This window comes from Pangasianodon hypophthalmus, chromosome 11 (genome assembly GCF_027358585.1).
Source record: "Pangasianodon hypophthalmus isolate fPanHyp1 chromosome 11, fPanHyp1.pri, whole genome shotgun sequence".
NCBI classification, from domain to species: domain Eukaryota; kingdom Metazoa; phylum Chordata; class Actinopteri; order Siluriformes; family Pangasiidae; genus Pangasianodon; species Pangasianodon hypophthalmus.
Window position 1 is genome coordinate 10,870,520 of NC_069720.1, and position 15,144 is coordinate 10,885,663.

At 41.9% G+C, this 15,144-nt stretch overlaps 1 protein-coding gene across 2 annotated transcripts in view; it reads left to right on the top strand.

Annotated features, from left to right (window-relative positions):
* LOC113536516 (ephrin type-B receptor 3) overlaps positions 1-13,360 on the top strand; it is a 40,419-nt gene extending 27,059 nt beyond the window's left edge. The window contains exons 5-16 of one of the 2 annotated variants that reach the window (XM_026930494.3): positions 257-592; positions 2,249-2,373; positions 2,530-2,692; positions 2,839-2,947; positions 3,702-3,754; positions 4,158-4,292; positions 5,163-5,410; positions 5,811-6,026; positions 6,114-6,263; positions 6,409-6,602; positions 8,707-8,862; positions 11,239-13,360. In XM_026930494.3, coding sequence (XP_026786295.1) covers positions 257-592; positions 2,249-2,373; positions 2,530-2,692; positions 2,839-2,947; positions 3,702-3,754; positions 4,158-4,292; positions 5,163-5,410; positions 5,811-6,026; positions 6,114-6,263; positions 6,409-6,602; positions 8,707-8,862; positions 11,239-11,347 — 1,994 coding nt within the window. In that variant the 3' untranslated portion in view covers positions 11,348-13,360. The remainder of the gene's footprint in view (positions 1-256; positions 593-2,248; positions 2,374-2,529; positions 2,693-2,838; positions 2,948-3,701; positions 3,755-4,157; positions 4,293-5,162; positions 5,411-5,810; positions 6,027-6,113; positions 6,264-6,408; positions 6,603-8,706; positions 8,863-11,238) is intronic. The other variant, XM_026930495.3, reaches the window with a different exon arrangement.
* Positions 13,361-15,144: the final 1,784 nt, after the last annotated feature.

Genomic DNA, 15,144 nt, shown 5'->3' on the forward strand with positions numbered 1-15,144 from the left:
GGTGAAAATTAGGCTTACTTTAATCTCTGCAATGAGAGAAAGTCACACAGTGGAATGTGTGTACAGTTCAATCACGCACACACATACACACACACACACACACACACACACACACACAGATTTAATCTGCTTCAAGCCAAATTTGTATATTGCATGCCATTATTTAATTATTTATATTTATATAATAATACTTAATTTCATTTTGAAGCTTTCATTTTACAACAGCATAATAATAATAATAATTTATCCCTCACAGCGGTGCCGTCTGCTCCCCGTAACGTGATCTCAAATGTGAACGAGACGTCTCTGGTGTTGGAGTGGAGCGAGCCGAAGGACCTGGGTGGCCGTGATGATCTCCTCTACAATGTCATCTGTAAGAAGTGTGTGACAGAGCGCGGAGCGTGTACACGCTGTGACGATAATGTGGACGTGTCGCCCCGACACCTGGGACTGGTGGAGCGGCACGTGGCCATCAGGAACCTGCAGGCACACACACAGTACAGCTTTGAGATCCAGGCAGTCAACGGAGTGTCCAATAAGAGCCCACATCCACCACAGTACACCTCCGTCAACATCACCACCAACCAAGCTGGTGAGAGAGAGAGAGAGAGAGTGTGTCCTCTCTGTCTGGCTGGCTATCTAGCTCTCTAGCTGTCATTTGGTTTGTCTGTCTCTCTGTCTGTTTATCACTCTTTCTCTCTCTCTTTCTCTCTCTGTTTTTCAGTTTGTCTATCTGTCTGTCTATCTCTCTCTGTCATTTTCTCTTTCTATTTCTTTCTGTCTGTCTCTCTGTCTCTCTGTCTAACTATTCGACTTTCTCTCCCTGTATTTCTCTTTGTCTCTCTGTCTCTTTTTGTCTCTCTCTCGCTCTTGCTCTCTCTCTCTCTCTCTTTCTGCCTATGTCTCTCTGTATTTCTGTCTTTCTGTCTCTACGTGTCTCTCTCTTAATTGTTAATTGGATGATGTCATGAAAGCAGCTCCAGTAAATCACACACAGAGTTAGTGGCTGTGTCCCAAATGTGAGTTAATAAGAAACAGAATTGTTCTTATGAGGGTTAATGTGGTTTGGGATGGCGCAAACACAGAAACTGCATCACACCATACTGTGCATTGAAGGCAGTGGGTTAGGTTTTTATTTTTTAAGGTTGCTGAGACTTTAGTGCGTTTGTGTTTGAGATTATTTCTGATTGATATTCTCACACGGCCACCGCTGAATATTCACACAGCTGAGCTGAGCCTGTAAGAAGAACAGCAAACAGAGCAGCGCTAATCTGTGGCAGCCATCTTTACCCCCCAGGAGCATCCCGGGGTGAGGGAAGAGTCCCCACACAGAGCATTGTCCTCTAACCCGGGGGGGTTTAAAGGAGGCGGGTAACAAATAAAAAGACAGAAGAGACACATGATCAAAGATCTGAGGATTAGACAGAGAGAGAAAGAGAGACATTGAGAGAGAGAGACAGAAAGAGAGGGAGAGAGACAGAGAGAGAGCAGGAGAGAGAGACAGGCAGAGAGATGTGGGGATTAGGAAAAGGGTAATGACAAAAGACAAAGAAATGCAGGAGAGCAGAAAAGGGGAAATATGAGAGAGAAGAGGATGAAGCAAAGGAAAAGAGAGAAAGAGAAAAAAGAGAGCAAGTCATAAGAAAAGGAACAGAGAGAGAGAAATGAAAGAGGAGAAAAGACAGAACGAGCAGAGTGTATAGTAGAGGAATGACTGGATAAGAGCTCTGTGTGTGTGTGTGTGTGTGTGTGGGTGTGTGTGTGTGAGGGGTGTGAACTGAGCTTTCCAGTTTGTCATTTGTGTCTCTTCACACGAGGGATTTCAGAACCCATTTTCTTCAAGAAAATACACACACACACACACACACACACACACACACACACACACACACACTAAGCCTTTCTACTAATCCCAAATCTGAACTCTGTGTGTGTGTGTGGTTGTGTGTGTGTGCACGCTGTTTAAAGGGCATGTGTTTGTGTTTAAAAGGAATCGTTTTGTTCCAGTTGAATCGTGTTTGTTTGTATTTAAATGTGTTGTTTGTTCATAATGTTCATTTTGTTCATAATGAATTCATGCATTGTCCTGTTAAATTCTGTGGAATCATATTAGATTGACTCATTGAATCATTTGGAACTGTCCTGAGCATTTGAACTCAACAAATTGAACTGAATCATTTTTGCTCATGTTCAGTGTTGTTCAAGTTTGTACATGAATATTTTTTCATTCATCACTCTTTTCGTTCAGCTCCGTCAGCAGTTCCCACAGTGCACCTAATGGGGGCGTCAGCAAGCACCATGAGCCTCTCATGGCTTCCACCAGAAAAACCAAATGGAATCATTTTGGATTATGAAATTAAGTACCATGAGAAGGTGAGTGAATCACACAGTCATGGGCACATGTCGAATCATTGGGAATACAGTTGAATCATTTTGAATCAGTAATATCTCAACATGATTCAGTGTCAGATTGATTCATTTTTTGTTTGCAGTAGGTGATGATGATGTTGTTTGTGTATGTGTGTGTAGGATCAGGGAGAGGCGATCTCACACACTATGACGGCTCAGCGCAGCTCAGCACGGATCGAGGGGCTGAAGGGAGCAACTGCGTATGTGGTGCAGGTCCGAGCCAGGACGGTTGCTGGATACGGTCTCTATAGCAACCCAACACACTTCAGCACCAACCACCAAGGTGCACATACACTGACACATCAGCTATACGTCCACACGTCCTTCACACACACATACACACACACACACATACTAACAGACAAAACCTTTCTCTTTCTCTTTCTCTGTTTGTCCGTCTGTCTATCTCCTCACTTGTCTGTCTCTCAGTGGACCCAGAGAAGTCTCTGCAGGAACAGCTCCCCCTCATCGTGGGTTCTGCGACTGCCGGTCTGGTCTTCATCATTGCCGTGGTTGCCATCTCTATCGTCTGCCTCAAGTAAGAACTCCACCCTTCATTCTTAGAGCCCTTCATCTTCACGAGTGTGGATTTAGAACACACCCAAATTTTTGTGTGTGCATGTGTGTGTGTGTGTGTGGGTAGGCTGGTCATGTTTGTCATTCCAGGCCATGTTGCCATGTGTCTGTCAGAAGTGTTTTCTCTATCAAACATTCAATATTCCATAGATGTACACTACTGAGTGCACTATCAAGGACTTTTGGACTAAATAGCTGTTTGATTCTTAGATAAAAAGTTGTTCACTTGATCATGTGGATTGGGACAGAGCTGAACGTTTCCATGTCTAAATTGTATCTGAAAGTCTTTGCACGCTTGCCTGAAATCATTTTAATTGCAAATGATATGCAAATTAGCAGTGGGTATTCCTGCCCTGGTTTGACAACAAAGGAATCACATTAACATATAACTTCAACACACACACCCCTTAACCCACCCCAACCCCCCACTGGGTTCTGTCCCAAATGCTACAGCTTATGTCTAGTTTGTGTGGTGGAATGTCAGCTGGTTCAATGGATAAAAAGACAGATAGACAGAGAGGCAGACAGATAGACAGACAGGTTAATAACATTGACTGTCTCTCTGCTCTGTGACCCCGATGATGTTGGCAGCAGTGAAGTGCGTTGATCCAGTGCAGCGAATTTATATGATTAATAAAGAACCCATCATCACACTGTAATGTTTTATCGCACACACACCCACACACACACTCACAGATTCTCTGCTCTCCACACAGGAAACAGAGAAATGGCTCCGAGTCTGAGTACACCGAGAAACTGCAGCAATACAGTAAGCTTCTAATGATAATCTCCAATAATAATAATAATAATAATAATAACAATAATAATAATAATAATGTACGTTTTAATACCAACAAAGACTGAATCTGCTGGTAAAATAAAAAGTATTAGGAGGTAAACAAATTCCATAATAAATTAATAAAACATTTACAAATGAGAAAAAAATGTTTTAATACTAAAATATACTTTATTTTAAATGCTTTGAATATTATATTTATATATATGAATAGTGTAATATTTATCATACTAGCTTATGTAGTAGTTTATGATACATACAGTATCATATAGACATTTTATATGTTATATAATATTTTATAGTTTGTAATATTTGAATAATATTTTTCTTTTTTGAGTGATGGGCATGTAGTTTATGCGTTTATTTGTCACTGTTGAATCCCCGATAGTTACTGCCGGAGCGAAGGTGTACATTGACCCCTTCACCTACGAGGACCCGAACGAGGCTGTGCGTGAGTTTGCTAAAGAGATCGACGTCTCCTGTGTGAAGATCGAGGAGGTCATCGGCGCAGGTACATCCTAACACCCTATCTCCACATGCTAGGCTAATTCATACTCATTCAGCAGACCTTTAAGGTGTAGAATATTGTTTATACCTGCAGTGTTACAATTCAGCTTTTAGTGACCTTCCTCACTCGTATCAACGCTGATTAACACCGCTGTTATATTCAGTGTGACCTGCAGTGTCCCAATTCAGCTTTACTCCTTTCTCCCTCATTTCATCAACTAACTCTGACGTGTACTTGATGTTCATGACCTGGAGTTTCATTTCAGCCTGTAGTGACTTTCCTCCATGCTTTTCTTAACCCACCTGAATTTCACACTTTCTCACTAGACCATACACACAAACCATCCAGCCATCCCAAACTCCTGTCCCCTCCCTTCTGTCGGAATTCCCTTACTCCCGCCTTCAAAGTCTAGTGCACTACTTTCCCCAATTCCCCTTCCTTTTTACCTCTGTGTTCAGGATTTGTCTCCTCCACTCTTAATTTTAGCTGAATTACCCTTCACGTGTTTCCTACTAATGCATTTCATGCTCCCTACTTGTGCACTAATCTCTACTTGTGCACTGCCTGCTCCCTACTTGTGCACTGCCTGCTCCCTACTTATGCACTTGCTGCTCTCTCCTTGTGCACTGCCTGCTCCTTACTTGTGCACTAATCTCTACTTGTGCACTTCCTGCTCCCTACTTGTGCACTTGCTGCTCTCTACTTGTGCACTGCCTGCTTGCTTCTTGTGCACCGCCTGCTCCCTACTTGTGCACTTCCCGCACCCCACTTGTGCACTTCCTGCTCCCTCGTTCCTCATATCTAACTGGTGACTCTCCCTGTCCCATCTCTCCTCCACTTGTCCCCCCCCTCCCTCTCTTGCTCCCTCTCTAGGGGAGTTTGGTGAAGTGTGTAGGGGTCGTCTGAAGCTCCCTGGGCGGAGGGAGATCATTGTGGCCATTAAGACCCTGAAGGTGGGTTACACGGACCGGCAGAGGCGGGACTTCCTGAGTGAGGCGAGCATCATGGGACAGTTCGACCATCCAAACATTATCCGACTGGAGGGCGTGGTCACCAAGAGCCGGCCTGTCATGATCCTCACTGAGTTCATGGAGAACGGAGCACTCGACTCATTTCTACGGGTAACGCACACTATACAAACTACATATACACACACACTCACACACTATACACACAAACACACACACTATACACACGCTCAACATATATATGGTGTACACACTCTAAACACATGCAGTCTATCTGTCTGTGTGTCAATCCCTTTTTCTTTATCTCACTATATATCTGTTTACATGTCTGTCTGTCTCTCTCTCCCTTTATCTGTCTCTCTGTCTATCTCTCTTTCATTTTTAGATTCAATGTGTATATTTGTCTCCCAGCTCTTCCATTTTCACATCCATTTATCTTTCTCTCTGATTTTTTTCTCTTTAGTACACCTGTGTCCTTTTCATCATAAGTGAGATCTGTCTGTTTATTTATCTCTTTATTGATCTGTTCATCACCCTCTCCATCTGCCTATAGCTGAATGACGGTCAGTTTACGGTGATCCAGCTGGTCGGAATGCTGCGTGGAATAGCAAGTGGGATGAAGTACCTGTGTGATATGAATTACGTACACCGTGACCTTGCTGCCCGTAACATCCTCGTCAACAGCAACCTAGTGTGTAAAGTGTCCGACTTTGGCCTGTCCCGCTTCCTGGAGGATGACCCCAACGACCCTACGTACACCAGCTCTCTGGTATACACACACCCACACACACACACACTGTGATACACTGTCACAGCCGAGATCACTACGTAACACGATTCAACTGTTTGTCTATAGGGAGGGAAAATTCCTATTCGCTGGACGGCTCCAGAAGCGATCGCGTACAGGAAGTTCACTTCAGCAAGCGATGTGTGGAGCTACGGAATCGTAATGTGGGAAGTGATGTCATATGGCGAGCGGCCATATTGGGACATGAGCAACCAGGATGTAAGTTTGTCTCTCTTTCATTCAGATTCAAATTTGGCAGAACACATGCTGCATTCAAGCGCAGACATCAGGCGTCATTCAGGCGTCACAGTGTTTTAGAGGAGAGTATAGTGAGTGTTAATGTGATGACTCTTACCTGGTACAGGTAATTAATGCAGTGGAACAGGATTATCGCCTGCCCCCACCCATGGACTGTCCCACGGCTCTGCACCAGTTAATGCTGGACTGCTGGGTTAAAGAGAGGAATCTCCGACCCAAATTCTCCCAGATCGTCAACACACTCGACAAATTAATCCGTAACGCCGCCAGTCTCAAAGTGGTTGCCAACACGCCGTGCGGGTAAGAAACACAACATACACTCTGATTCTGATTGGCTAAATGTGATTAGCATAAAATGTTAGGGTATAATTTTAATCTCTGTGACAAAGTGTTATGAAATCATGAGGTCTCATAAAGCAAGTGTGTCTCAATGGCACTGCATTGACCTATTCCTTGTGACATGATGGAGGAAATCAATAGGAACAAATTGTTATACGATGTTCTGCTGTATCACTGTGCTGCTAATCGCTAACTCAGCATTAGCTGCTTTAGCTGCTGTTGTGTTTGTTTAAAAAAATACACTTGTTTTCTAAGGCTAGGTTGGGTATATTAGCTTGCTATTAATAAAGGTAGCTAGTGTTAAAAACAATATACTGTAGTGTGTTAGCTGAACATAAATAGCCAGGTAGCTAGCTTGGCAGTTAGCTACAGCATGTGCAAATCACTAGCTAGCATTAGTTTGTTAGCTAATCATTAACAAGAGTAAAATAATAGAATAATTGAGAATTAAAAAAGAATTGCCGCTCGGGCTTTTATGCTTCCTGGTCGCTACGTCACCCCGCCCGTTACGTCTCGCCCATCCATTGGACTGATTACACATGTTATTCAGAGCGCGGTCACGCTGAAGGCGTTCCCATAGCGTTTCGACGCAGCTCGAGTTCCTGAAGGGGAACATCAGTGTGAGGGTTGGAGGAGAACATCAGCGTGAGTGTTAGAGGAGAACATCAGTGTGAGGGTTGGAGGAGAACATCAGTGTGAGGGTTAGAGGAGAACATCAGTGTGAGGGTTGGAGGAGAACATTAGAGTTAGTGTTACAGGAGAACATTAGAGTTAGGGTTATAGGAGAACATTAGAGTGAGGGTTGGAGGAGAACATTAGAGTGAGGGTTGGAGGAGAGCATTAGAGTGAGGGTTACAGGAGAACATTAGAGTTAGGGTTACAGGAGAACATTAGAGTGAGGGATAGAGGAGAACTTTAGAGTGAGGGATGGAGGAGAACATTAGAGTTAGGGATAGAGGAGAACAATAGAGTGAGGGATAGAGGAGAACATTAGAGTGAGGATTGGAGGAGAACCTTAGAGTTAGGGATAGAGGAGAACATTAGAGTGAGGGTTGGAGGAGAACATTAGAGTGAGGGTTGGAGGAGAACATTAGAGTGAGGGTTGGAGGAGAACATTAGAGTTAGGGTTGGAGGAGAACCTTAGAGTTAGGGATAGAGGAGAACATTAGAGTGAGGGATAGAGGAGAATATTAGAGTGAGGGTTAGAGGAGAACATTAGCGTGAGAGTTACAGGAGAACATCAGAGTCTCAGGATAATAACCTCAGGGTTTTAACTGAGGAACATCGGGAGCTTATTAAAGTCATTCCTCCATCCATCTGCTGTTCTCCTGCTGAATGGAACCTCTGTGTCGCTGCTCGTAGCATTTTTCCTCCTCAGTTCTTAATTGTTAATTAATTGAATGCCATCAGGAGTAGACAGGCCTCAGCGGAGCGTAGAGACAGAACACAGGGAGCTCTTTGCTCTCAGCGCGACCTCACTGCCCTCGTCTTCATCACGCTGCGTTATTAAAAACCCCACCGAGGCCCTGAGCTCCACACACACCAGCCGAGAGCTGTTAGAACCTCAGAGTGCAGATATCAGAGCCGAGTTTAAACTCGCTTTCACCCAGCTCTGAGACAATCATAACAAATGTCTCAAATCACACAATAATGATCTGGCACTAAACACAACATCAGTACACAACACTTCAGACCAGAATAGAACCAGAACCAAAACCAGAACAGAATACAACCAGAAACACAACAGAATCAGAACCAAAATCAGAGCAAAACAGAAGAACAGAATCAGAACAGAATGGTGGAAAGAATACAGCCAGAAAAAGAATGTTACAGGACCAGAAACAAAATCAGAACAGAAGCAGTAAAAGAAAAGAACAAAACCTGAACCAAAATAAAAAAGAACAGAACCCGAAAAAAGTACATTTGAGTGACATCATCATCGCGTGAATATGAGGAGGTAACGCTCGCTGTCTCTCTGTGTGTCTTTCTATCTGTCCGCTTCTCTCCCTTCTCTCTCTCTCTCTCTCTCTCTCTCTCTTTCTCTCTCGGTCTGTCGGTGGTGTAGAGCGTCTCAGCCCCTGCTGGACCGCAGTGTTCCTGATTACTCCACCTTCACCACAGTGAGCGATTGGCTGGACGCCATCAAAATGAGCCGCTACAGAGAGAACTTCCTGAACGCCGGCTTCGCCTCCTTCGACCTTGTCGCCCAGATGACATCAGAGTGAGTGAACGATAAAAAATACACACACGATAAATGATTAAAAAAATTATATACACATCTGATAAACAATAAAAATATAGATGATAACGTGAGGGATAAAAAATAGAGTGAATTAATGAATGGAAGAATGAAAGATTGCATTTCAAGAGATTATCAGACAGACATATAGATAAACAGACAGACAGACATGCTGACAGACAGATACACTGATACACAGACAGACAGATATAGACAGGAAGACAGATAGAAGGATAAATATAGAGTGAGAGACAGGTGATTTATTAAAATGAAGTCAGAGTGTAGAGTAAAGTGCACTTACTGGAAGAATAACCAGGCGTAGTGAGGATAAAGAGGGAATGAGGGAACAATAGAACATTAAATACAACAGAAAAGAAAAATCCAATCAGCTACGGAGGGACAAAACCGAAGACAAGACAAACAGGACAGACTTGTGTCTATGACATAATTAAAAATCAGGAACAAACAGGCAGAGAGAGAAAATACACTAAACACCCACAAATGAGACACGGCTGAGAAACGAAATTCGGGATACACTGGATTGAAATAATAATCATCGTACAAGTCAAAAAATCTAAACGGCCCTATGGCTCCGTCCCAAATGCTACATATCCTGTCAGCCATTTTCATACGAGCTACTGTAAAGCCATTATAGTTTAAATACAGCGTCCCAAATCACACACTCTTAAACACTTATCTCATCTAACCTCAGCAACACGGGGAACAGATAAAGAGCGAATAAAGGTGACGCTCATAGCCTTCGGAAATGAACGAGGTCGTTTAAGATCAACAAATGATTACTGACGATAATAACACACATTAATCACAACTGAATTTATCTAAAACACTCATTTATATCAATCTGGCAACCGGACAGGTGGAGCTCTGCTGCTAATTCTGCTAATGATCGTCATTTATTATCCTTTTCTCCACTGCTGATGGCAGGACACACACGCGCACACACACACAAGTACACGCACACACACACACCCTTTCAGTCAGGGCAATTTAACATCATTATTTAATGATATAAGTAAAGATGTCATTTTAACCATTAACCTCCACATTAATAGTAATAATAATAATAATAATTATTATTATTATTATTATTATTATTAGTATTATTATTATTATTATAAAATACAACCCAAAGAGCTTAACAGATCACTATACAAATGAGAGTGCAGAATAAGATATCATTATATTTTATTTTACATACACACACACACACGTGTATAAGTGATGTTGATGTGAGTGTATGGTATCACCATCACCCTCTCAGCAGTGTGTACACTAAACACAAGACATAAAGCTTCCACTTCCTGTCAACCGGGTAAATAAACTAACCAAAGAGAAGGACAGAGTGTGTGTGTGGGTGTGTGTGTGTGGGTGTTTTTACCTGTTTGTGGTGTTAAACAAACACAGATTAGATTACACAGGAAGCAGGTGGAGTTTTTTCCTTTGGACAATTTAATAACCAATTCATCACCAACTACAAACTCACTACAACACACACACTACTCTCCCTGCTCAGTACTAGTGCAAACACACACACACACAGTCTCTCTTTTGTCTTTGTGTGAGGATATGTACGTTGAAAATCTGATTTCCAGCTAATTTAATACTAGGAATCTTTGTGTGTGCATGCTATAATAATGTCTAGTGATCAGTGCGTGTTTGTATGTGTGTGTGAGTGAGAGAGAGAGAGGGAGAAAGAGAGAAATAGCAGCTGGTCAACAGAGTTGAATGAAGTGAGTAATTATTAACCAGAACTGTCTGAACTTGGCCCCTATACCCAACCGCCCCTCCATACTCACCCCCCCACACACACACCTTTCTCACTGAGTTCTGTTTGCTTAACCTTAAAACTGTATTTCACCTGTCATTGTTCACACACAGACACACACACACACAACCTTTTAAACAAAACATATCCTTGAGGTTGTATTTAACTGTAAGAAATAACAGTTTGAGTTCAATACAAAGCAAGGAAGAAAGGAAAAAGAAAGAAAGCAACAATGAGTAAGAAATAAAGATGACGTAAAAAAAAACAATAAAGAAATAAAGACTGGTTGGTTCTTTGAATGCCTCAGAAAAGAAAAGACTTAAATAATGGACAGAATAAAGAGACAGAAAGTGAGAAAACCCAAGAAAGAAAGAAAGAGTCATTATAATGAGTGAGAATTGAAGCGAAGCTGCTGATTGGTCAGCTGTTGTAATGCCCACTATGACATCATCAGTTTCTCCAACATTCCATCAGTTTGTTAAATTGAAAAAGTTTCACACTTTACTGTGAACCCGTTTAAGCTAATAAGTGTTTGTGTGTGTGTGTGTGTGTGTGTGTGTGTGTGAGTACAGGGATCTGTTGAGGATAGGTGTGACACTCGCTGGACACCAGAAGAAGATCCTCAGCAGCATTCAGGACATGAGACTGCAGATGAACCAAACGCTACCTGTGCAGGTGTGAGACAGGAAAAAGGGGGCGGGGCTAAATCCAGAGCTTACCAATGAGAGCGCAGAAACCCCTGGCTGCCTGACCAATCAGAAAAAACTAGCTCGCGGTGCCTCATGACTGTCCCTGTGTCCGAAACCCTGCCCTACTCCTATTCCCTTGACATGCCACGGTGCATTATGGGTAATCTGCCTTCCTTCCTTTGGACACTCGCCTCTCGCAGTGCATTGTGGGATTTCCTTACTTGCACAAGACGATCTTCAGTACGCCCTGAGAACAGGACTGCAGAGTGGCTCACTCCCCAAATAGTGCCCTATGTAGTGAATAGGGTGTGATTTCGGACATACACTTTCTCTACTTTTACAATTATTTTATAGTTTGTTTGTTTTTATTTTTAACAAAACTCCAGTCTGCATGTGTGATTTTTAATTAGTTTTGCGATACGGTCAGGTGGGACACGCCCCCTTTTTTCTGAGCCGTGTCACTTCTTGTGTGTGATGGACACTTAAGATGGAGGAGATGAATAAAAAAAATGAACTCCATTCGCTCTGAACTCTGAACGGACGAAACTGACAAGGAGAAAAATCTTTCCATCCATCTAGCGCTAGGATATGTTTTATTATGTGTGTGTGTGTGTGTGTGTGTGAGTGTGCGTGTGTATGTGTGTGTGCGTGTATTCATCTTCATATTGAAGGTGCTTTATCGGGAGAGACGACACACGGCCCGGAGGCCACAGAACTTTTTTGGAATAAACCATTCTACTCTTTATTTTAATTTCACTTCCTCCTTCCACCTGCCTCCTTTTTAGGATCATACCAATCTATTCACTACATTACCCAGAATGCATTTCTGTATTTAGATGCTAATCTACAAACAGAATTGAAACACTGATTAGACTTCTTCTTTATTTTATTTTTCAAAATGGCCGCCATCACTGACTGGTACCCTTAGGATAATGAAAACACACTCTGAGGCGTGGCCTTGTCTGTAACCCGTGTGTGAGTGTGTGTGTGTGTGTGTGTGAGTATGAGTTAGTAACTGAATATGCACATGAATACTGTACATTACTGCTTTAGCTCCACAGTTGGCAAATAAAACCCGCATGTGATGAAAAGCAATTATATTTCAATCAGCTGTAACCCGTGGACAATTAATAACAATGTTTTTTAAAAAGGAATTGCAATTTTTTATTATAAATATGAATATATGCATATGTGTTATAAATATGATCCATGCATTATGGATATGATGATATATGCATATTAGATTATTATAATATTATACACATCATTTAGAGACTGATAGGAAAGTTGAATTTTGTTTCTGTTTGATCTTTCATGGACTTTCCACCTGTTTAATCTGTTTTGACCTCACGCTATTTATTTCCTTTATTTTCTGAATCATTGGACACGCAGACGGAAGAGAAGTCACCAAAAAAAGGAGAAATCCACCCTCATAACGATCTCATATTAATTTAGAAAAACCCTGTAATGTTGTTGTTCTAAACAGCCTGTTCATGTTTTGTAACAAAAAAAAATTAAGATAAAAAAGAACATGAAATGAAAAAAGTGTGTGCTTTGGTTTGGAGAAGACAGAAGTTATTATAATATTATATTATTATAACGATTTCTACATAATCAAATAATTGCTTTATTTAAATATATACAAATAATGACTATTTAAATTCAAGTATTTCATTTATTTAAATATGCAAATTTACATTTTGTGTCCGAAATTACATCCTCTGCAAAACCTGGAACACAAACACACACACACACAGATCAATAATCCATATTGAATGAGGTCAGTAAAATAAAAATTGATGTCTGTACTATATGTCTCTCTCTCTCTCTCTCTCTCTCTCTCTGTCATTCTGTCTCTCTGCATCTCTATCTGTCTGTCTCCATCTCTTTCAATCTCTCTCTCTCTCTCTCTCTCTGTCATTCTGTCTCTCTGCATCTCTATGTCTGTCTTTCTGTCTCTCTTATTGTATCTTATTCTGCTTCTCTGTCTTTCTCTCTGTCTTTTTTCTGTCTCCCATCTCTTTCATTCTCTCTCTCTCTCTCTCTCTCTCTCTCTCTCTTACACACACACACACACACACACACACACACATCCAATTAAAAAGGATTTCTCTGTGTGTGTGTGTGGTGTGTGTGTGTGTTTGTGTTTCCTCTCTGTGCTTGGTGAAGCTTCAGAAGAAGATTAGGTGTGTATGTGTGTGACAGATGAAAAGACAGAGAGATTAAGGAGAAGCTGAGTTTGCACTCATTTCTTGGGTGTATATAGTGAATAGTGTGTGGTTTGGGACATGCCCACAGTGGTGATGATGGTGTTTATGTGGTCTGTGTGTTTGATTTTTGGATTTTATAAACCTATAAAGTTCCATAAACTTTATTTACATTCTTTTTTTTTTTTTGATCTGCCCTTCTCTCATTGGCTGAGCCATTTTCGGGTGTGGCCTGGCCAACATGGAACATGACTGGTGGGAAAAGAAAAGGGGGCGGAGTCATGTTTTGGAGCGAAAAAGTAGACGGAGAAGGCAGAAAATAAATTAAACGTCTCCTGCTGCATAGTTTACATTTTACTCATTCTGTACTCACTGACCTTACGGATAAAAAACAGGAAATTGAATGACAGATGTAGAAACGCAGTGGATTTACTGCAAATTCTATCCAGGAAGAAGATTTTCACATTCACGTCATCTGATTACAAGGAGTGCCGAGATTCTTCCTTTCTGTTCCTTTTTTTCATTTTTCAGCTTGGTGAAGATTTTTTTCGAGGAGACTGAAATTCAAAATTGTGGTGGGACAGTTTTTTAGAGAGAGAGACAGACAGACAGAAAGAAATGAAGAGAGACAATGAGAGACAGAAAGAGACAAAGAAACAGAGTGAGAGAGACAGAGAGAGAGACAGGCTATTTGCTGTCTCTTTCCATTTGTTCCCTTGTCTTTCATTCTCTAAAGACCCTTATTCCCTTGCTCCCTCATTCCCTCCTCCCTCGTTCCCTCTCTCCCTCCTCTCTGTCCCCCTTGTCCTTAGCTGTAATCCTGTCCTGTCTCACCCCTGGTGGTTGGCTAATTGGCTGTGCATCTGTGCAGTGAGACAGGAGCTGACATCAGACAGTGTAGCGTTAGCATAGCCTCCAACCTGTCCAACACGCTAACGCTAATCACACACATACATACACACACAGAGCATCTAATTGGTCAGTGTGTGTGTGGGTGTGTGTGTGTGTGCATGTGTGTGCGGGTTACAGTTTTGTGCTTTAATCCAACAGGGAAATTAAACCGCCAAATCCGTGTCATAAAACTAATTACTTTTCCACTGTCTAACACTTTCTCTGTCTGTCTGTTGTTCTGTCTGTCTGTCTCTCTGTTTATCTAGTTATCTGTGACTCTGCCTGTCTCCCTGCCTGTCTCTCATCTGTCTTTCTGTCCATGCATGTCTAGTTATCTGTCTTTGTTTCTCTCTAGGTATTTATCTCTCTCTCTCTCTCTATCCTCCTCTCTCTGTCTCTGTCTCTGTCTCTGTCTCTCTCTCTCTGTCTCTGTCTCTCTCTCTCTGTCTCTGTCTCTCTCTCTATCCTTCTCTCTCTGTCTCTCTCTCTCTAGGTACATGTCTCTCTGTCTGCGTCTCTCTCTCTCTCTCTCTCTCTCTCTCTCTCTCTCTCTCTGGTTATCAGTTCTTATGTTTGTCTCTCTCTAGACATCTATCTTTCTCTCTCTCTCTCTCTCTCTCTCTAGGTACATGTCTCTCTGTCTGTGTTTCTCTCTCTCTCTCTCTCTCTCTCTCTCTCTGGTTATCAGTTC